Below are 24,090 nucleotides of genomic sequence, written 5' to 3'. Positions count from 1 at the left end.
ATTAAATGTTAGACTCTCATAGCAATCTTCATCACTTAGTTGTTCGTAGATCTCATTATCATAGTCCACCCGATTCATTACTACAATATTCCCTCCTTTGTCAGCCTGTCTAATAATAATACTCACATCCTTCTGCAACATTTTCAATGCCTGCCATTTTCCATAACTTAAATTACTCCTGATGTTCTTAGTCATATTTTTGGATAACTGTTTGTCTAGATTGTTACTTACTAATTTATGGAAAACCTCAATATTGCTATCACTTCCCATCATGGGTGTCCAATTTGATTTCATCTTTAGACCACTTGTTTCATGTAAACCTGGTAATATATTCAAATCATTCAACACTTTTAGAGTAGTTGTTGGAAGATCCTCATAATCTGTAATAGACATCAAAGCTGCAGTATCATGTATATCCTCTATAGATAATTCACTATGCTCAAGTTTCTCTCTTGTTATTCCTACGTCTTGTCCCATTTGTTGTCTCAATTTAAACAATCTCTTCAATTGTAAGCATCTAACAAATTTATACAAGTAAATTTTATGTCGACAAATATCGCCTCTACTAGTTGGGCAAAAACCCAATCCTTTACTCTGGAGTGACATCATTTCTGCAGAAAGAATCTTATCTGATAATATTTGTCACATTCAGCCCCCGGTCTTCAGCTATGTTTAGACCCGCTTGTCCCACGATCTTGTTTTCATGCCCCCCCTGTCTTTGGGAGCCTCCTCCTCTCTGCCCCCTTCAGGTTTCCTGGGAATTCTCTTCTCTGTTCTTGATTCCCCTGTTTTATTCTCCACATCTCTTGTAAAAAAAGTACTTTCATTCACAGATGATCCTCTTGTTCTTATCCCTTCTCCCCAATCTGTATCACTGTCACTTGTTGGGGCGATACTGAGTGTGCCTGAGTAATGGTCCCCTTTACTAAATGATCAAATTTCCTTGCAAACATAAATACCCTTCCATTCTGATAGTCCTGCTCATCCCTTTTTAACTTCCTTGCTTTCCTTTGTTTGAGCCCCTCCTGGTGTCTATATATTATTTCATTCAATATTTTATAGTTCTTATCAATGGCTTCAAATAGGCCTGAATCTTTGATTTCTTTCTCCAATATAGCTACCTCAGCCTGTAATTTAGAGACCTTCCTATCGGTGTTTTCCATAAGAACATCCATCAGTCTCATAGAACTCGCTGTCAATTCTTTATCCCATTCTAAACATTTCAGTCAGGTACTAGGACCTCCATTTTGATGTTGGGGCCACCAGGTGGGTGATGTAGATTGCATGCGTGTTCCGCATCCTTCAGTTTGGACCTGGTTCTTCAGGTGGGTAATGGGCCCTACAGCTAGATGCTAGGTCCTCATTTGGATGTTGGGCCCTCTAGATTGGTACTGAATCCTTCGGGTCATTTCTGGATTCTTAGGGTGGGTCCTGATAGTGCTTAACTTTCAGGGACAAGGTAAACCCTTCAGGTGGGTACTGTGGTCACTAGTATATTCTAACAATGGTGTTCTTCTTTCCTCCCTTCTCAGGTGTCTGGTTAAGTGGCTGGAGGTCCGGTGTGTCTGCCCCATGTGCAACAAACACATCATCGGATCCATGGAGCAGCAACCAGGGATCGGCACACTGCTGGACGAGCTGGTGTGAGCACTGCTGGGAGTGGTTCTTATAACACTGAATGGACACAGGCTGAATATTGACAGAGAAGAACTCTTACTCTTGATAGTCCTGCACCTTTCATGTTTCACTCGATACCCAGAGGTCTTACTCTGTAGAACTCTGTCCGATCTCCATTGGTTGGAAATGTTGAGTGCAGACTGTCGGTGGTTTTCAGACAGGTCATCTTCCTTGCTTTCAATTCAACCTGTTAGGTACCTCCAAGTAATGAAGTAATATGAAGATCTCGTCTTCAGAACCCAGGACCAGGTGTGAATAGAGGGTTCATTTCATACTAGAAAAAAGAGAGTGAAGCAGAATTTCAGTGACTGTCATTGGGAAATGGTTATTGCACTTCAAATGTTCAGCACTTAGTTATATGACTATGATTCGAAAAACCTCATCTCAAAGAGAAGTGAATTCAGGTCAGGTGCCAGCAGTGCATGCTGAAAAGTTGATTTGTGCAAAGTGTCCCTATGAAGAGGAAGAGGAGCAAGCATCTCCTTTGGAAAAGGAAGTAATGTGGCGTCTGTCTGTAGGGCCTCTCGGTTGAGAGGTACCTCTGAATATACACATTATGTGGTGACTCCTGACCTGTATCATAGGGGGGGAAGTCAGTCAAGGCCTCTAAACAGAGACATAGCATTACTGGCACAAATGCTTCTAAGGTGGATGTTGACTTGGAATGACAAATGGTATGCTGTCTCTCAACTGGAAGCAGAGTTTGAATGGGAAGAGATTATATGGGTTATGTATTAATCAGTACATATTACACACACACACACACACACACACATATCACCCCCACACACATAACACAGTGAGGATAACCATTGTGTAGTTAATTATGGTTCTGCTGCACTTTCCATTGAAAAGGCATTTTTTGATTTGCCAATAACTTTTACCCTAATGCCTGATTTTGTGCCCAATTTTCCAGTCAGTTGGTGTAATCAGCAAGGGCTCGTATGCACATGTATGTGCAGATCCACTAACAGGAAAAATGTTAAAGATGGAGAGAGTTGAGGTGGGGGGAGAAGATGTGTTTTCCCTTTTTTCCCTCTCATAGGAAATTATGCTTGCAACTACAGCCCACACTGCTGAAGAGATTGACACCACACTTGCCAGTAGAACATATTACAAGTTGTTGTTGGTTTGGTGTAAATCCATCCAGTCACTTTTGAGAAATAGGCATATAAAAAGCAGCTAATCTGGCTTTAAAGGGTTAACACTTTTAGAACACTTTTGGATATCATGGCTCCTTGGGATCTGCAGATCCAGTAATTAAAAAAATAAATGAATGTCTTTGGATGAGAGAGCCATTTCTTCTATCGCCCTGTTGGATCTATGGTTCCAATGTTTGTACCTGCATAGAGGAGTGAAGAATCCGGTGGGAATTTAAATGGTATATGTCACTTTTAGAAGCATCACCTTTTTGTCCCCTGCCTGATGTAGGTACACGAAATGTGCAATGAAGAACCCAACGTGGATGAAGTTTTTTTCCAAAGGTTTTGTACGAGAAAAACAGCACCAAAATGTATCAGCAAAACAAACAATGCCTTTTCAGTGAAAGGTCTGACCTTACCGTAACTACAGAGGTGTTTTCTCTGCTTCTGTAATTAAACTGATGACAGTATAAGAAATTGTTGAATTTAGCAGTTCATTACTCCCTTTTGGTCCTAGTGTTAATAAGGATTTCATTATTCACCAGCATAGGCTGCTCGTCCTGTTGATGAATAATTAGTTTAAGACTTGAGTTAACATCATTAGCTTGGTATGAGGGTATACAATGGTTTAACGCAAATGTACTTATGAGCTATGCCAAAAAACCTAAATGTCCAACACGTCAGTGACACAGTTTGAACAAAAAGCAATATAATTTTGTATTGTTGTATTTTCAAAGGGGACAAGAAGGTTGTTAAGAAACCAATTTGGGAAAAACCTGGGTTATTCTGTTGCTATATGGGAAATACCTCCATAAATACAAAGGGCCCAATTCACAGAATATTTTGGTATGAATTATTTATGTAGAATTCCTGGTTTACTACTGAATTCCAAGTATAAACTAGTAATCTTTGCTTACTCCTTGAATTGAATTCAGAAGTAAGTCAGGAGTGCTCATGGAAACATCTTTGTGACTCGAGCCCCAGGTGTCCGTCAGTAACAACCTCCTAAACATACATTCTTGCATTCTTAACACTTCAATAAGGGACAGCAGACATGGAATCTTGAAAATATAAGTTTTCCTCTGAGGCTAGGTGAAGTCGCTCTTTGTCCTCTGAAGAAGCCCACCTGTATAAAGTACGAACTTAATGTGTGTATTTCTATATTATCTGCAAAAAATGTATTGTTTGGAAGGTATTGAGCTGTTTAGTGGAAAGTCAAACCAGGCTTCTGGTATTCCAAGGGACAGATGTCAAGGCTAGAGGTGTGCGATAATGTTTGCTATGCGAGCAGTCTTACTTAGATCCCAATTGTACGCCTACTCATGGTTTACGCAGTTTATGCTTTTAATATATTTATGTGCCCTTGTGATTGCTAGTTGGTGCTGAAAATGGATGTGCTGTTTTCTCAAGAATTAACTATGAAATCGTTTTTGCTTGTGACTTTGAAACTGGATGGATGTTGGTGATCTCTTTTCACGAAACAACTGTAAAGGGGCACAAAAGCTCTGATTTAAAGTAACAGCCAACATGAGGAAAACAAGTTATGGACAGTAATCACAATATTGTTAACAATTACAGGAAGACCATGAGAAAACTAACTTTGCAACTTCACACACCCTAGTGACTGCTTGTCTTTCCTGAGACTACACACCAAATTTTGGACAGGTCCAAGCACTTCATTTTGCCTTTAGAGAATTAAATGCACAGCCAGGGCAAATTCAGTTACTGCCCCATCGAAGTTGTTTACTTAAAGAGAGCCTTAAACCTCGTTTTCTAAGAACGTTGTGAAATTCTGCTAGAAATGCTATTTGCCATTTAGAAATGTTAGCGATCAGGCTGTAATGTGATGCTCTTTGATCAGGAAGCTTGAGTGATGGGTAATGGGCCTCTGTCAGGGCCAACCAGGATTCCTGGTTCCAGTGGTTCGTCAGATTGTCACATGGTCTCTTGAGGCCTTGTGGATGGGGCTCTAGACACGTCTTCGCCTCATTTTTGCAGTGGTGGTCTGCCCTACCATTAACCTTGGTAGTTTCCATGACTTTGGTTGACAACTGTCCATGTTTCAGAGTCTTTGTTCTGTCAAGAAATCTACCAATTCCCCTGTAGATCTAGTCACTCCGGCCACTTGAAAAAGTGCTTACTTCTAACTCTGATCTTGGAAAGGTGGGGAGAAAAGCCACTGAAGGCATGTTTGAGAAACCTTAAACCTTAAAAAAAAAATTTCCCTCTGCCATGCCTTACAATATCCATCTTTCACTCTCAGAAGCATGCCTCTAGTCCAGTAAAGAGTGGGCCTATTCTGCCAGTCTGGCATTCCCATAGTAGGCTGCTTTTAGGGAAGAATGGGCTGCCATGACCCAACCATCCCCCAAAGGCCCCTTTGTCCTGATGGACTCCTTCATTCCGTGGCTGGTTTGAACATTTTTGCCAAGACTGATTTGTTTGCAGTCCAGACCTCGTTTTCTGTATCTGTCCAGGCTGAGTGCAGGAAGTGAAGTGCCCTGTGTGAAACTGTAGTCTTCAAACCTGTTCTGTATTTGGAAATGAATGTTCACTGTGAAAGCTGCTAACTCCGTGGTGAGGATTTATGTCCCAGACTAATTTTCTACTGAACAAATACAGGAACTGAAGCTCCTTACTCAAACTGGTAAGGGTGACCCAGGCTGCCACTCTCCAGGTTAGTTGGACGTGGGAGACATCAGACCAATTAAAACCTTTTTTATTCATAGGTTTCCCAAACAAACGATCTACAAAATACAATTGTATTTTGGAGGTTTGCGCCGTTTTTGCATCAAAAAGCGGTGCAAATGCGGCGCTAAAAAAGTATAACTATGGGCCACAGTGCCACACAACAGACTGACACACACACACAGGGATGCCTTAGTAAACATAAAGACACAGGGAAGGGAATACTAAATGACATGCATATGTACTCACATATCTAGGGTCTCAGATGAATGCAAATACTTAGAACACTTGGGCCCGTCGTTTTTTGACACAAAATCGGCGCAAACTTACAAAATACAATTGTACTTACAAAATACAGTTGTATTTTGTAAGTTTGCGCTAATTTTGCATCAAAAACGACGCAAATGCGGCACTAAAAAAGTATAAATATGGGCCCTGGTGAATAGTTGAATTATGAAGTACAAACCTAGAGAGCACGACACAATGTAATGGGCATACAGTAGAAGACAAGTCTTTGGGACATCTTCTGGATGCCTCCATCTTCTGGGTGGCTAAAGGTCTATAAAAAGTCAGACTACTGCTGTTGGGTCTCTCCACAATTTCTCCATAGACACAGATACACAGAAACTGGTGACGGTCTTCTTTCAGGAGCTATATTTTAATCTATAAACAACTGACCTTAGACGGATTTCCCACTCCCTTGCAGAAGATTATGAAATGACTGTGTCTGTTTATCTGTGACGCGGACATGGATTCCTATAGCTCCTTTGGGGATAATTTGGGGTGAGAAGCCATGCTCATAAAATTGGACCCTCTAGGGTTCAGGGACAGATGGATCTGTTGATTAATCAGGGACGATCGTTGAGAGCCTCTGGCTGCCTGTATTCTTCTCTCAATTCATCTTCTGGAATCAGGTCTGGCTCTGTAAATGACTTCTTGTAGAGAACCTTTCACATGTTGAAAATTAATGATGTTTTTCTATAAATCATCCCTCAATAAATTGTTTTAAATATCTTATGTCCACCATTATGACCCACTGTTTTATTTGATCTGGTGGGCACTAGCTCACATTTTTGGAACTTATTTTCCACTATCAGACTTTGTCCAGAGAAAGAGAGATAGAAGGGTAGGAAAAAGGGGGGACAGAAAAATAGGGAAATAGTGACAAAGGGAGAAAACTGTCATGAAAAAGAACCAAGAGCCTCATTTACAAGGCCCGTGGCACAGGGCGGCGCAGCAAGTGCCTTGCTGCGATGTCCTGCACCACCAGGAAAAGGCAGAAATGCACCATATCTGCAAGATACAGTGCATTTTTGTCCTCTCCCCCTGCTCGGGCGCACAAATTGTTGCCATACACCAACACAGGCACCCTTGCACCATCGAGCAAGAGTGCCTGCATTGTGGGGATGATTGTTTTTTGTGCAGGATGGGGCACCTTTCTGCACAAAAACAATCACAAGGGCAGTGTGCCCCTAGGGCTTCGTAAATGAGGCCCCTAGTACTATTAGAACAGCTACCCCAATGTCATGCTGCTTCGTGAACAGTGCCCTGACGGTGTTCCTCGCTTTGCTGAACACCCTAAGCAGTTTGATCTTTAATATGACATTCATATCGTAGATTCCTGGCGCTTTGTTTGTATATAGCATCTGTTTTGTACACAATGTGATTGTTATGTTCTAGGGCTGACACCTTTTTTTGACGGTGTCTATTTTTAAATTTTTATTTAAAAAGAGAATATGTTAAAAATTAAAAGGATTTTCCCTTATATCTGTCTGCTGTGTCGTTTTTTGTCACACAGAGAGCCAAAGTCTGTGTAAAAATGATGTGATATTCCTTCGTAAGTTACCACCTACCAGATAGTCACACCGCTTTCCCTGGAATTGAAATTATTAAACCAGAAACTACCGAAAAGGGTCCAGATCAACACAAATCGACTAAAAATTAATCTAAAACAGTGACAACAGTATTGGATGATTGGATGAATATATTTTGCAATTGGAGAGCTACCTCTTTGTATTTTTTGTTCCATTCACAACCTTCAGAAACCACAACTGGGAGCATCTGTCTTTTGGCATAGATACCCTAGAGAGCAGCAAACATCTCTCTCTATAGAATGTCCTGTATGCAGAGAGTTCAGTGTTCTGCCTTTCTCCATACACAGTAATGGCAGAGGACTAAGAAGTTTGATTTTCTGACTACCGTACAATGGCCCTGATATGCGATGGTCAGGTCGCAATCTAGCCAGTGATTTTTGTACACTGTGACTGAAGTAATAATTAGTTCACCGCAAAATGATCGTTCGCATGAGGTTGAAAACGCTCCAGCTGTATTACAGTATTATGTAAACGTTCGCATGAGGTTGAAAACACTCCAGCTTTATTACAGTATTATGTATGAGAGGAGCCTGTTATGGCCAGGGACGTGCTTGTGGCGAAGCGTGCACATACACGCTCACTCTCTTCCATGCAAACACACACATACTCACACTCATCCCCATGCACAATCACACCCATCCATTCACAAGCACGCACAAATACATCCATCATTCATTAGCACACTCACACACACACATTCACAGCACGCTTACATGCACGTACATTCATACATACACAGATGCATCCAATATCTAACAAGGACTTAGCAGCTGCGGTGCCAACATCTGGTGTGGAAGAAGCAGTAAGGCTTCAGTGGTTCCTGGAGGCTTTGGGAAAGGAACTACTGCTGTAATATCCCTCCACCTCCTCACAGAGTGGGATGGGGTCAGAGAAAGTTGCTAACCCAAACCCACTCTGTGATGAGGCATCATGATGGACAGTCAGCCCTGAGCAGTGAAAGGCTTAAACCTGAAACATCTAGATCTGAGCCTATGGCCGACACTCCTCCTTGTCATGAGGGGAAGGTTATCTAAAGACTGTGCAAGGGTGTTGAGGCCACGCCCTCAGGGCTACGAAATCTTCAGCCCAGCAAAGCTTGGCTCAGGCTACTAGCACCTGTGCATTTTGCGCATAGGAAGTACCTGACTGTCTGACATTGACATAGTGAGCACCTGCCAGGCTGACCTTTCCTCAGCCTGACTCTCATCATACTTTGCAAAAGGCATGGGGAGAGCAGGGCTGCTACTCCCTTAATGGCCGGCCGTCACTGACAAGAGCCCTTTGGTAACTCCCCACAGAAGAGTTGCAAATGCAGAGAGGGAGACACCTCAATGAACGACAAACCCCCATTCCTAATTTTGCACTCCTTACAGAAACAGGACTCCTTTTAAAAACTAACCTTGGCATTTAGGGAATGGCTTTGGAAGGAGTTTGCAGTGATCCACAGTACTGCTTTGTGGTCCTATCAATGATTGCAGACATCAGCCACAAAGTGGAAGCTGTCCTCGGGGACAGCTTCTATTTTTCAAATCACTTACCACCCCTATTCAGAACTGAGTACCTGATCAATGGTTGGCAACCCACCGATACACTGCATACCATTTCGCAAAGAATAGGAGGACGCCAATTGCCTACTCCTTTCCCTTTGTGAATCTGTATGTGTCACAAAAAGTATTATTTGTCTAAATGTACAATTGTGTTTCCATATATCCTAGACAGTAAACACAAATGCACTTGGAGCTGAACTGCAAGAGACAAGTTTTTAAACATAGCTGCGATGTGAAACTAAAGGAAGCACAGCTTTTACTTCAATTCATGCAAAGAACGTATTTACAAAAAGTCTGGGGCACTCAAAACAGAAAAGCTATAGTCAGCAACAAGGAACATACCTCAGATACGCAATTTGGGTTGGTATATAGGCAGCTGGGTTGGTATTTGTTAAGAGATTAATGAGGCAAGAAACATTTGAAATACATGATATGAGTGATATAAATATTTTAATGCTCTATGGTGGATGCTTTGGCATGTAGTGTGTTAGAAATGGGGTCTGTAGTTGGCAGTTCAGTTCAGCTTTATTTCAGCAAAAATACCATAAAAGCATGTTGGCAAAGATTCTTACATTTAAAAAACACTTAAGAAAATAAATTAAATTCAGATACACCTTAATAAAACTCAGGTCAAAAAACTCCAAAACTCCCAAAACCACGTGGTACAATTATGTAAGATATCAGTAGTATAAATAGTATAAAAAGTACGCAATACACATCACCATAAAAATATTATTACATAACTATAAATACAAATCTTTGTGCAGAGAGCAATAACAACCTATTGATTCACACGATGTATAGATTTCTTTGTGTCCTTTACCCATCTGCACAAATAAGATTCCAGTTCTATTGTCTCACTAATAATTGCAAATAATTACATCTATCAAATAAGTTCTCTTATTCGTTAGAACTGTATGTGTGCCAAGAATAATATCCTATGAAAAAATAAAATTTATATTTTTGTACTTAAAAGTTTGCTTCTGACGTGCCAGGTTGCCTCTAAAAACCTTGCCAATGTGCATAACACAACCATGCGTGGGCTTGTTTTGCAAATTCTAAGAGCTGAGTGATGATCCCTAATACCCAGCAATTTGCATAATGGTCTAATCCAGCAAGCCCTCTGTTTTTTTGTACGCCTGGCAAAAAAATGAAACATTTGCAATGCTCTCTTGGGTCATACATCCCACTGGACAGAGATCAATTGGGTTTTCTCTTTGTTCCCATCTTGAAGTAAAAGCCCACAAAGGTAATGATCCAAGTCTAAATCTGATATAAAGTGCACATGCTAAAGGTGAAGTTATTATATCTAAATAGTGCTCAAACTCGTAATGGCACTTAGTAAAAATCATCTGTCAGGATGGAAGATGGGACTAATGGCAACTCATATACTTGCCAGCTCATCCAATAGAATCTGGCTTGCAATCTTTGGGAGATGGGTGGGATCTAAATAATACTAGCCTAAGCCAGGTTTATAGGAAGTTTTTTTCACATACTTACACCATGGGATTTTCTCTGTTTGGGGGGCTGCTAACACCGCTCTGAGCCAAGCTCTATACAGGTCTAAAGTATCTAAGGACCATAATCTAATCCAGTACTAGAGCGGTCTTAAGGCAGCTATCTTTGCTATAGAGTGTAAGTTTAAGTCCATTCGAATGGGCAATGTGGGAGAGCTTGAAGGAACTTTTAACAATGTTTTTAGATACAGATTTTCTGCTCTCTTTAGATCTTGCAAATTGCTATACCCCCATAGCTCTGCACCACATGTGGCTCCTCCTATAATTTGGGTTTTGTAAATTTCCATTGCTGGTGTGATGGAATATCTAGATGATCTAGCAACAAATCTCAATATGCCGCCTGCTTTTCATTTCAATGACATAATACACTTTTGCAGATGAGCTGGCCATGTATATGAATCCTCCATCCTGATTCCTAAATAGTCAAAATCCATTACTCTTTCTAGAATTTTTCCATCAAGCATTATTATTTTCCTCATTCTACCATTTGTGTCCCCAAATACCACATATTTAGTCTTGGTGGTATTAATTTGGAGACCGTGGTCCCTAAAAAACCCGTCAAATTTCTCAAGGAGCCTGGCTAATCCTGAAGCAGTTTGTGAGAGCAATAGAGTATCGTCTGCAAACATGAGGTATGGTGTAGGAGTCTGGCCTGGTTTGTAGTGGGTACCTTGGGTGCTTACACCTTATACCAGGCCCAGTTATCCCTTATTAGTGAAGTAGTAGTGTTCTAGCAGCTTAGGCTGATAGAGGTAGCTATAGCAGAGCAGCTTAGGCTGAATTAGGAGACATGCAAAGCTCCTGCAATACCACTTATAATTACACAGTACGTAAACACAAGTAAAGACAATACTCAGTGTTACCAAAAATAAAGATACTTATTTGGGTGACACAGTACCAAAAATATCTTAGTGACAATACACCTTCTGGAGGTAAGTATTATACACAATATATACACTAGACACCAAAATTACACAAGTAAATAGTCATAGAACAATGCAAACAATAGGAAATTCTATAGAATGGAAGGGGAGAAAATGGGTCTAGGGGCAACACAAACCATATACTAAGAAAGTGGAATGTGAATCACAAATTTCCCCCTAGACAAGTGTGGTGTGTGCAGAATCGCTGGGAGAGAAAGAATACAGCAAAGGAAAGTAAATTACCCCACCCCAAAGCCCAGAAGAGCAGGAGTAAAGTTCTGCAAGTTTCCTTACGACACACTACACCTCGTTTTGGGGATTTTGCAGCATCCAACCAAGTCTGCAAAGAACAACTGCTGGATTATTGGACCTGAAGACCTGCAAAGGAAGGAGACCAAGTCCAGAAGTCGAAAGAAGTTCCAGGAAGGACAGGAGCCCCTGCCAACCCAGAAGAGGGTGCAAAAGAAGAGTCCCCGTTAGTCGAAGACAGCAGAAATGCACCCTAGGAAGATGCCAATGGGTTCCTGCATGATGCAAAAGATGTCCCACGGTGTGAAGATCGTTGCAGATGAGATTTCATGTTGGAAGGCGCCAACAAGCCTTGGCTACGACAAAAGTGCATTTTTCATCAAAATGGCGCTGAATGGACCCAGGAGGGACCTGGGGGCCTCAACTCTGTGTGAAGAGGAAGAGGGGGCTCTCAGCACTTTAGAGAGCCCTCAGGATGCCAGCCAGCGCCCCCAGAAGCTGCAGTATCCGGGTTCAAAGAAGATGCAGAATGTGGTTGATGCAGCACAACAAAAGAAGGTCCCACACCACCGGAGAACAACTTAGCGTGTTGAGCGTCGCAGGGTGGAGTCCCGGGGACCTGGGCCAGGCTGTGCACAGTACACAGGGATATCATTGTTCTCAGGGAAGGCAAGGTCTTACCTCCTCCAAATTGCATCAGCAGGACCTCAGGACAGTCTATGTCGATGATGTCCACCCTCTGTGTCCTTAGGGGCACGCTCGTCATTGTGAGAGGAGTCTCAGGGTACCAGTCGCCGTCTTGGAAGGTGCCTGCTTGGAGCAGGGGAATGACTCTGTCACTCCACTGGAGAATTCTTCGGTCCTTCTGGTGCAGGATAAAGACAGGGAGTCCCCAGAGAGTGCACACCATGGAAACTGTTGCAGTTGCTGACTTGGAGCTGAGGTTGCTGAAGAAAAGTGTCTCTTGTAGACACTTTGTTGCAGTTACAGTGTTTCTTGGGGCAGGCTGCGGTTGATCCGAGGTCAGAAGAGTCTGAAGTTGTTGCAGAGGCTTCCTGAAGGAAACGTGCAAGCAGAATCTGAAGAGAACCCACAGGAGAGACCCTAAATAGCTCTGAGAGGGGGATTGGCTACCTTATCAGGTAATGACCTATCAGGAGGGGTCTCTGACATCACCTGCTGGCACTGGCCACTCAGAGCCCTCCAGAGTGCCCCCACACCTTGCAAAGCAAGATGGCTGAAGTCTGGGACACACTGGAGGAGCTCTCGGCACCACCACTGGGGTGGTGATGGACAGGGGAGTGGTCACTCCCCTTTCCTTTGTCCAGTTTCCCACCAGAGCAGGGGAGAAGAGGTCCCTGAACCGGTGTAGACTGGTTCATGCAAGGAGGGCACCATCTGTGCCCTTCAAAGCATTTCCAGAGGCTGGGGGAGGCTGCCCCTCCCTAGCCTGTAACACCTATTTCGAAATGGAGAGGGTGTGACACCATGCTCTCAGAGGAAATGCTTTGTTCTGCCTTCCTGGGACTGGGCTGCCCAGACCCCAGGAGGGCAGAACCCTGTCTGTGAGGTGGCAGCAGCTGTGGTGCAAGCCTCAGAAAGCTGGTTTGGCAGTACTGGGGGTCCATGGTGGTGTAGCCCCCAGGATGCATGTAATTGGCTCCTCAAAACCAGATTTGGAATGGGGGACAATTCCATGTTACATGGCCATATTCAGAGTTACCATTGTGAAACTACAAATAGGTATTGACCTATATGTAGTCCACGCTTGTAATGGTGTCCCCGCGCTCACAACCTCTGGGGAAATGGCCCTGAACTATGTGCGGGCACCTTTGCTAGTGCAAGGGTGACCTCACACTTAGGCCCATATTTATACTTTTTGACGCACAACTGTGCCAACGCAGTTGTGCGTTAAAAATGTTACCGCCGGCTAACGCCATTCCAATGCGCCATGCGGGCGCCTTATGAATGGAATTATGTTAGCCGGCGCTGCGGACTGGTGTGCGTCAAAAAAAATGACTCACACCAGGCAGCGCCGGCGTATGGGAAAATGGGGGTTGTGCGTCAAAAAACTGTGCAAGTCAGGTCTGAGGCAAAATTCAGGCCTCAAACCGGATTTGCGCCATTTATTTTTTACGCCCAACCTCCATTGACATGACTCCTGTCTTAGCAAAGACAGGAGTCATGCCCCCTTGCCCAATGGCCATGCCCAGGGGACTTATGTCCCCTGGGCATGGTCATTGGGCATAGTGGCATGTAGGGGGGCCCAAATGAGGCCCCCCTATGCCACAAAAAAAATCGAAAAAAAATACTTACCCGAACTTACCTTTCCTTCCCTGGGATGGGTCCCTCCATCCTTGGGTGTCCTCCTGGGGTGGTTAAGGGTGGCAGGGGGTGTCCCTGGGGGCAGGGGAGGGCACCTCTGGGCTCCTTCCGAGCCCACAGGTCCCTTAATGCCTGCCCTGACCCAGGTGTTAAAAAACGGCGCCCATCAGGCTGTGCGCCGTTTTTTAAGGCCTGCCCCCTCCTGCGCATCAAAATGACGTCAGAGTATAAATAAGGGGCACAGGCCTTAAAGTAATTTTTTGGAAGGGAACGCCTACCTTGCATATAATTAACGCAAGGCAGGTTCCCCCTTCCAAAAAATGACGCACCTGGTGGAATTTTGATGCCCGCGGTGTCGGACGTCAAAGTATAAATATGGGGCAGGGTTTGCGCCAATTGTGCGTCAACATTTTTTTGACGCACATTTGGCACAAATAGAGTATAAATATGCCCCTTAGTAACTTTGCACCTAAGCTTCAGCAAGTGAAGGTTAGACATATAGGTGACTTGTAAGTTACTTAAGTGCAGGGAAAATGGCTGTGAAATAGTGTGTGCAGTCCTGTGTAAGGGTTTGTCTGAGCTCCCTTTGGGTGGCAAAAGAAATGCTGCAGCCCATATGGATCTCCTGGAACCCCAATGCCCTGGGTACCTATGTACCATGTACTAGGGAATTATAAGGGGGGTCCAGTGTGCCAATTGAAATTGATAAATGAAGTCACTGGCCTACAGTGACAAACTTAAAAGCAGAGAGAGCATAAGCACTGAGGTTCTGGGTAGCAGAGTCTCAGCGACACAGTTAGGCACTGCACAGGCATTCACATTAGGCCACAAACTATGAGCACTGGGGTCCTGGCTAGCAGGATCCCAGTGAGACAGGCAAAACATACTGACATATAGGTTTTTATCTATGAGCACTGGGGTCCTTGCTAGTAGGGTCTCAGTGACACAGTAAAAACACACTGACACACACTCACAAACAGGCCAAAAGTGGGGGTACCCAGGTTAGAAAGAGGCTACCTTCCCACACATGGGTGGTCATTCTGACTCTGGGTCTCAGTGACACAGTAAAAACACACTGACACACACTCACAAACAGGCCAAAAGTGGGGGTACCCAGGTTAGAAAGAGGCTACCTTCCCACACATGGGTGGTCATTCTGACTCTGGCGGGCGGCGGCTGCCGCCCGCCAGGCGGGAAGCGCCATTTGGCCGCCATGCGGGCAAAATACCGCTTCCCCTATTCAGACATTCCCGCTGGGCCGGCGGGCGCTGAGCAAGTTAGCGCCCGCCGGCCCAGCGGGAATGAGGGCCGCAACACAGGATCCGGCTCCGAATGGAGCCAGCGGTGTTGCGGCGGTGCGAGGGGTGCAGTTGCACCCGTCGCGCTTTTCACTGTCTGCTAAGCAGACAGTGAAAAGCTTCATGGGGCCCTGTTAGGGGGCCCCTGCACTGCCCATGCCAGTGGCATGGGCAGTGCAGGGGCCCCCAGGGGCCCCAAGACACCCGTTCCCACCAGAAACAGGCTGGCGGGAAGGGGGTCAGAATCCCCATGGCAGCGCTGCTTGCAGCGCCGCCCTGGCGGATTCGCCCAGCCGGGGGAAAAATGGCGGAAAACCGCCGGCCCCGGTTTTCTGACCGCAGCTTTACCGCCGCGGTCAGAATGGGCTTGGAAGCACCGCCAGCCTGTTGGCGGTGCTTCCGTCATTCGCGACCCTGGCGGTCATAGACCGCCAGGCTCAGAATGACCCCCATGGTGTCTTAGCTCCATCCAATTTCGGGGCGTCGTTTTCACAATCATGTAAATAGGGTATGCAAGCATTTATAAAGAGTAGAATACGTGTGGGGGCCACACCTTTCTGTAATAGGAGTTCCTCTGTGAGTTCACCATCTGTTCCTCACCTTATTCTAGCATAACTCCCAGAGTATAAATCTTGAATCAATTTTAGCAAGGGTCCGGAACCCCGACCATACCCATAATTTCCCATAGTTTATATTGGGGGACCAGGTCGAGAGCGGACTTGAGGTCCTCAAAAGCGACAAAATGTCTTCCTGCCTCTAGATCGACAATTTTCCATTTAATTGTTCGAAAATAAAAAAATCTGGTCTATTGTACTTGTTTTCTGCCTAAATCCTGCCTGTAAGTGGTTTAAGGCATCGTTATCTTCAATCCAGTCCCTAAGCCTACACAGGACCTGGTAAGAAAAAATCTTCTGTAGGTTGTCTAGGAGGCTTATTGGTCTATAATTACCTGGGATTGACCTGCTCCCTTTCTTATGGATTGGGACAATTATCGCACCTCTCCATGTTTGGGGAAGTTGACAGTCTTCCTAAATTGCATTGGACATGCTGTTGAAATAAGGACCCCAGAATTTAAGATCGGATTTAAACACATCAGAAGGGATTCCATCTAGACCTGGCGCCTTTCCTGATTATTGTACTAAAATTGCTGTCTCTGTTTCCCTTAAGGTAAAGGGTATAAGCGCGGTTGTATCTAAAGTATCTGACTCTTTTATGCTTTTGATGCCTACAGAAGGAACTATTTCCTGTCTGTATAGGTCTGAAAAATATTGTGTCCAATTTTCAGCAGAATATGGCATTCAGGTCTAAGATTTTCATTGCGCTCTCTAGTAGCAAACAGAGACCAAAATTGTTTAGAATTACTGTCTTTTGCTGCTTGTAACAGATCTTGCCAGGTTGCCTCCTCCCAATTGGACTTGCAGACCTTTATTGTATGGGCATACTCACATCTTTCTGAAATTATCTTCTCTGTTATTTGTCCTTACTGCTTCCAAGAGTCTACTCTTGACCTGCCTGCACTCTTTATTGAACCACCTACAGTTGCTACCTGCACACTGTTTTTCCCCTTGCAAGCTCTGGAGAATAAATCCCTCATAGTGGAAAAAAACACTGAGGCCCTCATTACAACCCTGGAGGTCGGTAATAAAGCAGAAGTAATACCGTCAAAAAGCCGGCGGTAAAAAAAATGGAATTATGACCACGACGGAAACCGCCCACACAGACAGCCACTTTAACACACCAACCGCCACAGCGGTAGCAATAAGCATCGCAGCAGTAACCACCAAATGCCAGGCGGAAGACAATGTACCACCCACTGTATTACAAGAGGCCTATCAGCCACCTTTTCCGGGGCGGTACCAACGACATCAAAGGCAAGGCAGAATCAGATCTCAGAAGTCAAAGGACTCACCTCTGGAGACTCAGGGAAGAACCACGCCGCCATGGAGCCCGAACTGCAGGTGTTCCCCATGCTGGTCTACCTCCTCCTACACCAGGAATACCAATGCCGGCGACAACGACCACGGTGAGTACTGCCGCCTAGCACACAGGAGAGGGGGGAGGAAAAAGAGAGTGACACACACACGCAACACCCCCACTCCCACCTCCAACAGCATACACACAAACAGATGCAACAACATTACACATCCACCCCGTACCCCTCAGGAATAATGCAAGGACAAAATGAAGTGATTGAAGTGAATGTAATAAGATAAAATACTAGAAATATGTCCTCAAAAATCAAAACAGTATTTACATATATACAAATGGTGGGACACTGCCCAGTCCATAATGTCCGTGGCCCACAGGGCCACATCACATAGGCCAAGGCTCCACCCTACTCCTGCATCAACAGGGAGAGAACACTGCTGGGGCATAAGGTCGAAAATACACAGGCACCTCAGGGGGACGGGGAATGGGGGGGCACCTCAGCCGGAAGATGGTACAACACCACTTGTCCTGGAGGGGGCAACATGCCCTGTGCTCAGTCCTGGGGAGTGCAAAGCCACAATCTCTCAAGTGGGTGGTTTGCCCACTGCTTGGTCCTGGGGAGTGCAAAGCCACAGTCTATGTAGTTGGTGGTTTGCCCACTGCTTGGTCCTGGGGAGTGCAAAGCCACAGTCTCTCAAGTGGATGGCTTCTCCACTGGTCCTGGAGGGGGCTTTGTGCCCAGTGTGCTGCATCCTGGCAAGAAGGGGGTGAGTGGATGCCTTCTTCCACTGGTTCTGGAGGGGGGTTTGTGCCCAGTGTGCTGCATCCTGGCAAGGAGGGGTGAGTGGATGCCTTCTTCCACTGTTAATGGAGGGGGCTTTGTGCCCAGTGTGCTTCATACTGGCAAGGAAGGGGGGAGTGGATGCCTTCTTCCACTGGTTCTGGAGTGGGCTTTGTGCCCAGTGTGCTTCATCCTGGCAAGGAGGGGTGGGTGAATGCCTTTTTCCACTGGTTCTGGTGGGGGCTTTGTGCCCAGTCTGCTTCATCCTGGCAAGGAGGGGGTGAGTGGATGCCTTCTTCCACTGGTTCTGGAGGGGGCTTTGTGCCCTGTGTTGCAGATATTGGGGAGTGCAAGGTCACAGTCACTCACCTCGGTGTCAGACCCACATGATTTGCAGTGGTCAGGATGCATTACAGTTCATGGAGGCAGGACTACACACTGCCCGCCAGCAGCAACGGCTGCTCAGTGGTGGCAGTGCTGGTGTCGGTGCTGTCAGTGGTGGGGGGAGGCTCCAGCCCTTCCCCTGCAGCCTCAGATGGCTGCCCACTGGAGCTGCTGGCAGTGGTGCTGGTGGTGGTGCAGGTGGCGGTGCAGGTGGCAGGGCTGGTGTCGGTGCTGGTGGCGGTGCTGCCAGAGGTGGGGGGAGGCTCCAGCCCTTCCCCTGTAGCCTCGGATGGCTGCCCGCTGGGGCTGCTGTTGCTGGCAGTGGTGCTGGTGGCGGTGCAGGCAGTGGTGGGGGGAGGCTCCAGCCCTTCCCCTGCATCCTCGGACGGCTGAAGTGTCATGGTTGGTGTTGGGGGCTCAGATTAATTCCCAGCACCAGGCCTCCTGTCCTTCCTGCCTGCAGGGGCAGGCCCTTTGCCCTTGCCATCTGGTGGTGCCTCCATGCCCTTGCCATCTGGTGGTGCCTCCTTGCCCTGGCCATCTGGTGGTGCCTCCTAGCCCTTGCCAGCTGGTGGTGCCTCCTTGCCCTTCCCCTTGTAAGCTGGTGGTGCCTCCTTGCCCTTGCCAGCTGGAGGCACATGCTTGCCCTTCCCCTTAGCAGCTGGTGCTACATCCTTGCCCTTCCCCTTGGCAGCTGGTGGTACATCCTTGCCCTTCCCCTTGGCTGCTGGTGGTACATCCTTGCCCTTCCCCTTGGCAGCTTGTGCAGGCGCACTGCCAGTGCTGATGGGTGTTTCCTTGGAGCCTCTCACACCTGCAGTAGCTGCTGAAACTACTGTGGCAGTGGACTGGGTGGCTGAGGTGCTAGCCTGGGTTCTGCCCACCCTGGCCCGACTTGAAGGACGGGGGGAGGGGTAGGGGTAGGGAAGAGGTCAACGGTGGAGAGGAAAAGCTTCTTAGGGACACAGGGGTGGGAAGAGGGTGAAGGTTTGGGAGTGGAGGAAGAGGGAGTGGTTGTTGGAGGTGTATGTCTGCTGTATTTGGGTGCATGGGCTGGATGCTGTTGTGAGGTGGATGGCTGTTGGGTGTCTGAGTGCTTGTGTTAGTGTACTTTGGGAGGAGGGGGCACAGACACAGTGGGAGAGGACATAGGGAACATATGCATGGATGTGCGGGCACGGGAAACTCGCTGAGGGGCTGCTGGGAGGGCGGTGCTGGTACGGGGTGGCGGCTATACCTGTAGTTGGGATGGCCACAGAGCTGTCTGCCACTACAAGGGAGCTCCCATTGGTGGAGGTATCACTTTCAGAACTGTCCTCCCGTCTCCGCCGTGGTGCTCCCCTCGCCCTCCGTCCAACTGGTGCCCTCGTCGTCTGTGGATTCGGCCTCATGGGCCCTGTGGGATGCTGCTCCCTCCGTCACTGGTGCCTCCCCTCCTCCACAAGATGATGCTAATGCACATAAGGAGAGGATGACAAAACAAAAAGGGGGGAAGAGACAGGGGATACACTTGGTCAACAGCAGCAACACCACCACCGTTGGCATAAACAACACACAGGGAACAGCCCTACGCACTAGGCAATGCACTACCAGTCACAATGCTAGTCACCATGCCGTGGACAGTAATACCTAACCCCAATTGCAGCATACCTGAGTCCCACAGAGCCCTGCCCAGTAGTGAATGCCCACTAGCTTGATTGGAGGTGGAGCTCATCAGCCACTGCCCAACATGGAACCTACCCTGCAATTTCAGGCCTGGCCTAGGGGCACCAACAGGCCCACATCCCCCACCCGGAGCCCACCCCACCATGCGCAAGTAGTATATTGGGAAACTGTACTCACCCCCTTGTGGCTGCTGTGATGCCCTCAAGCGCCCATCCAGCTCCAGATTGGCCACCGCCAGTATGCGGAACATCAGGGGGGTCAGGGTTCGATGGGCACTCCTTCCTCGTTGAGAGGCCATCCCCAGATGGGCCTCCGCTGTCTTCAATGCCCAGCATCTCAGGTCCTCCCACTGTTTGCGACAGTGGGTGCTCCGCCTGCCGTAGACCCCAAGGGTCCGTACATCCTTGGCGAGGCACACCATATACCCTTTTTCTGATGGGCGCTGACCAGCAGAGGAAATACACAGAAAAAGGGCATCAGTCATACCGTCCGGCCTGTTACACTAATGGCCCACCATATCCCCCCATCCCCTTATGCACATACATTGCCCACCATACATGCAGCATGCTGCCCAGGACCCCTTACACGAGGGCCTCACATACAGCACTCCTTGCATTCATGCCCCATGCATTGTGCTCACAGAGTACTCACCTGTTGGTCTGGAGGCGCATACAGCATTCGGTACTGGGGTAGGACCCCATCCACCAGTCTCTCCAACTCCGCAGCGGTGAAAGCAGGGGCTCTTTCCCCAGTCACACGAGCCACGGTCGGTTCCAGACACAGGTCACAGCAGCACATGCAGTGTAGGTCCTCTCCTGTTGAAGGTCAGGTAGCAAGTGAGTGAACAGATGGAAAATGGCGGTCACGTCTGCAGCAGTGCATACCGTCACCGCTGGCTACATCACCATTGGCTACTGTAACACATAGGGCCATATTTATACTTTTTGACGCACAACTGCGCCAACGCAGTTGTGCGTCAAAAATTTTAACGCCGGCTAACGCCATTCCAAAGCGCCATGCGGGCGCCTTATTTATGGAATGACTTTTGCCGGCGGAGCTGTCTGGTGTGCGTCAAAAAAAATGACCCACACCAGGCAGCGCCGGCGTAGGGGAAAATGGAGCTTGGGCGTCAAAAAATGGGGCAAGTCGGTCTGAGGCAAAAAATCTGCCTCAACCCGATTTGCGCCATTTTTGTTTTACTCCCAACCCCCATTGAAATTACTCCTGTCTTAGCACAGACAGGAGTCATGCCCCCTTGCCCAATGGCCATGCCCAGGGGACTTATATCCCCTGGGCATGGTCATTGGGCATAGTGGCATGTAGGGGGGCACAAATCAGGCCCCCCTATGCCACAAAAAAAAATAAAAAACACTTACCTGAACTTACCTTAAGTTCCCTGGGATGGGTCCCTCCATCCTTGGGCGTCCTCCTGGGGTGGGCAAGGGTGGCAGGGGGTGTCCCTGGGGGCATGGGAGGGCACCTCTGGGCTCCTTCCGAGCCCACAGGTCCCTTAACGCCTGCCCTGACCAGGCATTAAAAAATGACGCAAAAGCGGCTGGACGTCATTTTTTTTTACCCGCCCACTCCCATGCGTCATTTTTGCACGGGAGTTTAAATAAGGCGCACATGCCTTGGAGTCATTTTTTAGACGGGAACACCTACCTTGCATATCATTAACGCAAGGTAGGTGTCCACGCTAAAAAATGACGCAAACTCCAAGATCTTTGGCGCTAGACGGGTCTAACGCCAAAGTATAAATATGGAGTTAGCTTTGCGTCAGATTTGTGTAAAAAAAAACGACGCAATTCCGGCGCAAACATATATATATGCCCCACAGGGCCCAATGACAACCAATGAGGAGTTGCGCAGCAGTACTCGACTGCCTCCCGCAACGGCACACAACGTCAGCGGCATTACCTCATTTCCACATGTCCATCCACACAGGACAGGCGGGCGCCATTTCAGGGGGGGGGCAGGCCATGGAACCTAACTGCGTCACAGCACACATAGGCATCATTTGGGCCTATACAGCAACATACTGTTTCTGTCACAACATACAATGCATTGTACATTTTGGAAATGTTGAAGACTGACCATATGCTCATCGTTTTGCGCCCTAGATTATAACCGCTGAGGATGAATAGGAGATGGAGACATCCCCCCGTGTACAGACCCCTGGTGGACTTGGGAACAATGGAGGACAGGCACATTATCTGCACCTACAGACTTGACAGGGCCACAATGCAAGAGCTGTGTGCCCAATTGGAGCCTGACCTGATCTCTGCTATCTGTCACCCACTGGGATCCCCCCCTCTTGGGAAAGTCCTATATGTGCTCCATTTCTTGGCAACTGGCTCCTTCCAAGTGACAGTGGGCTTGGCAGTAGGAATGTCTCAGCCAATGTTCTCAATGGTGCTGACCAGAGTGCTGTCTGCCCTAATGAAACACATGCGCAGCTACATTGTTTTTCCCCAGGTGGAGGATTTGGCCACAGTGAAAGCTGACTTCTATGCAATGGGATATATCCAAACATCACTGGGGCAATTGATGGTAGACATATTGCATTTGTTCCCCCCCTCCCCAGAGAAATTAACAGATGTTCAGAAATCGAAATATCTTTCACTCCATGAATGTGCAGATAGTGTGCCTGGCGGACCAGTACATCTCCTCTGTCAATGCAAAGTATCCTGGGTCTGTGCATGATGCCTTTATCCTCAGGAATAGCAGCATCCCATATGTGATGGCTCAACTCCAGAGGCACAGGGTGTGGCTAATAGGTGAACCCATGGTCCTCACCCAGTATATGTTGGTGTATGGGGTTGGCCCTAAGGGTCAGTGTCTGGCTAACAGGTATCCCTCGGTATTTGCAGGTGACTCTGGTTACCCCAAACTTTCATGGCTACTGACCCCAGTGAGGAATCCCAGGACAAGTACAGAGGAATGTTACAATGAGGCACATGGGCGAACAAGAATTATAGAGCAAACCTTCGGCCTTCTGAAGGCCAGGTTTCAGAGCCTCCATCTAACAGGTGGTCCCTGTGCTACTCACCCAAGAAGGTGTGCCAGATCATCGTAGCATGTTGCATGTTGCACAACCTTACCTTGAGTCGCCAGGTGCCTTTTCTGCAGGAGGATGAGGCTGGAGATGGGCGTGTGGCAACAGTGGAGCCTGTGGACAGTCACGAAGAGGAGGCAGAGGATGAGGATGTGGACAATAGAACATAAATCATACAACAGTACTTCCAGTGACACACAGGTAAGACAATGCGACTTCACCTTCCATGCAGTTTTGTATTGGAAATTTTCACTGGCAGGGTGATATTCCCACTACTATGGCCACTTACTGTACTCTTTGACATGTCTATTTACAGATATCTGTGCCCCATTCTGGTTCCGGGTGTATTGACTGCAGCAAAGTACAGGTCGTACCTATGTATACACTACTGTACAGTTGAATTGCAATGTCTACAGATTGTTAAACAAATGCATAGTTCAATCACTTGACAGACTCAATACTTGTATTTTTTACAAGTATGTTTATTTATGTGCTAATAAGTGGATGGGGTATTGCTATAGGCTGGGGGGGGAGAGAGGTGGGGGGGGACAGTCCAGGTAAGAGTTCCAGTCTGTTTGTATCACAGGTGCATTGTCCAACGGGGCATGGGAAGGGGAGCAATGGCAGTTCAAGGTGGACAGGGTGACAGAGTGGGACACAAGGGTGACAATCAGGAGAGTCTTATTTCCTGGTGGGGGTCTTGGCAATGTTCTCTGGCTTCTGCCTGTATCGCAAGGACCGTTTGCGGGGTGGTTCTACTTCTGCAGGTGGTGGGGTGCAGGTGGCCTGTCCACTTGCGTCAGTGGAGGGCTGTTCATCGGTGTGGCTAGTGTCGGGGACCCGTTGGTGTGCCACTGCCTCCCTCATGGTGTTGGCCATGTCTGCCAGCCCCCTGCAATGGAGACCAGGGTGGTGTGGATGTCCCTCAGGCCCTCTCTTATCCCCAGGTACTGTCCCTCCTGTAGCCGCTCGGGCTCCTGCAACTTGGCCAATATCTGGCCCATTGGCTCCTGGGAATGGTGGTATGCTCCCAGGA

At 47.2% G+C, this 24,090-nt stretch overlaps 1 protein-coding gene across 1 annotated transcript in view; it reads left to right on the top strand.

Annotated features, from left to right (window-relative positions):
• Window positions 1-7,272, top strand: part of RNF122 (ring finger protein 122) — a 189,616-nt gene extending 182,344 nt beyond the window's left edge. Inside the window, exon 6 of the mRNA XM_069213816.1 lies at window positions 1,533-7,272. Coding sequence (XP_069069917.1) covers window positions 1,533-1,647 — 115 coding nt within the window. The 3' untranslated portion in view covers window positions 1,648-7,272. The remainder of the gene's footprint in view (window positions 1-1,532) is intronic.
• Window positions 7,273-24,090: the final 16,818 nt, after the last annotated feature.

The sequence above is a fragment of the Pleurodeles waltl genome, chromosome 11 (assembly GCF_031143425.1).
Source record: "Pleurodeles waltl isolate 20211129_DDA chromosome 11, aPleWal1.hap1.20221129, whole genome shotgun sequence".
In the NCBI taxonomy this organism is placed as follows: Eukaryota; Metazoa; Chordata; class Amphibia; order Caudata; family Salamandridae; genus Pleurodeles; species Pleurodeles waltl.
This window is presented reverse-complemented; position numbering and strand designations above follow the sequence as displayed.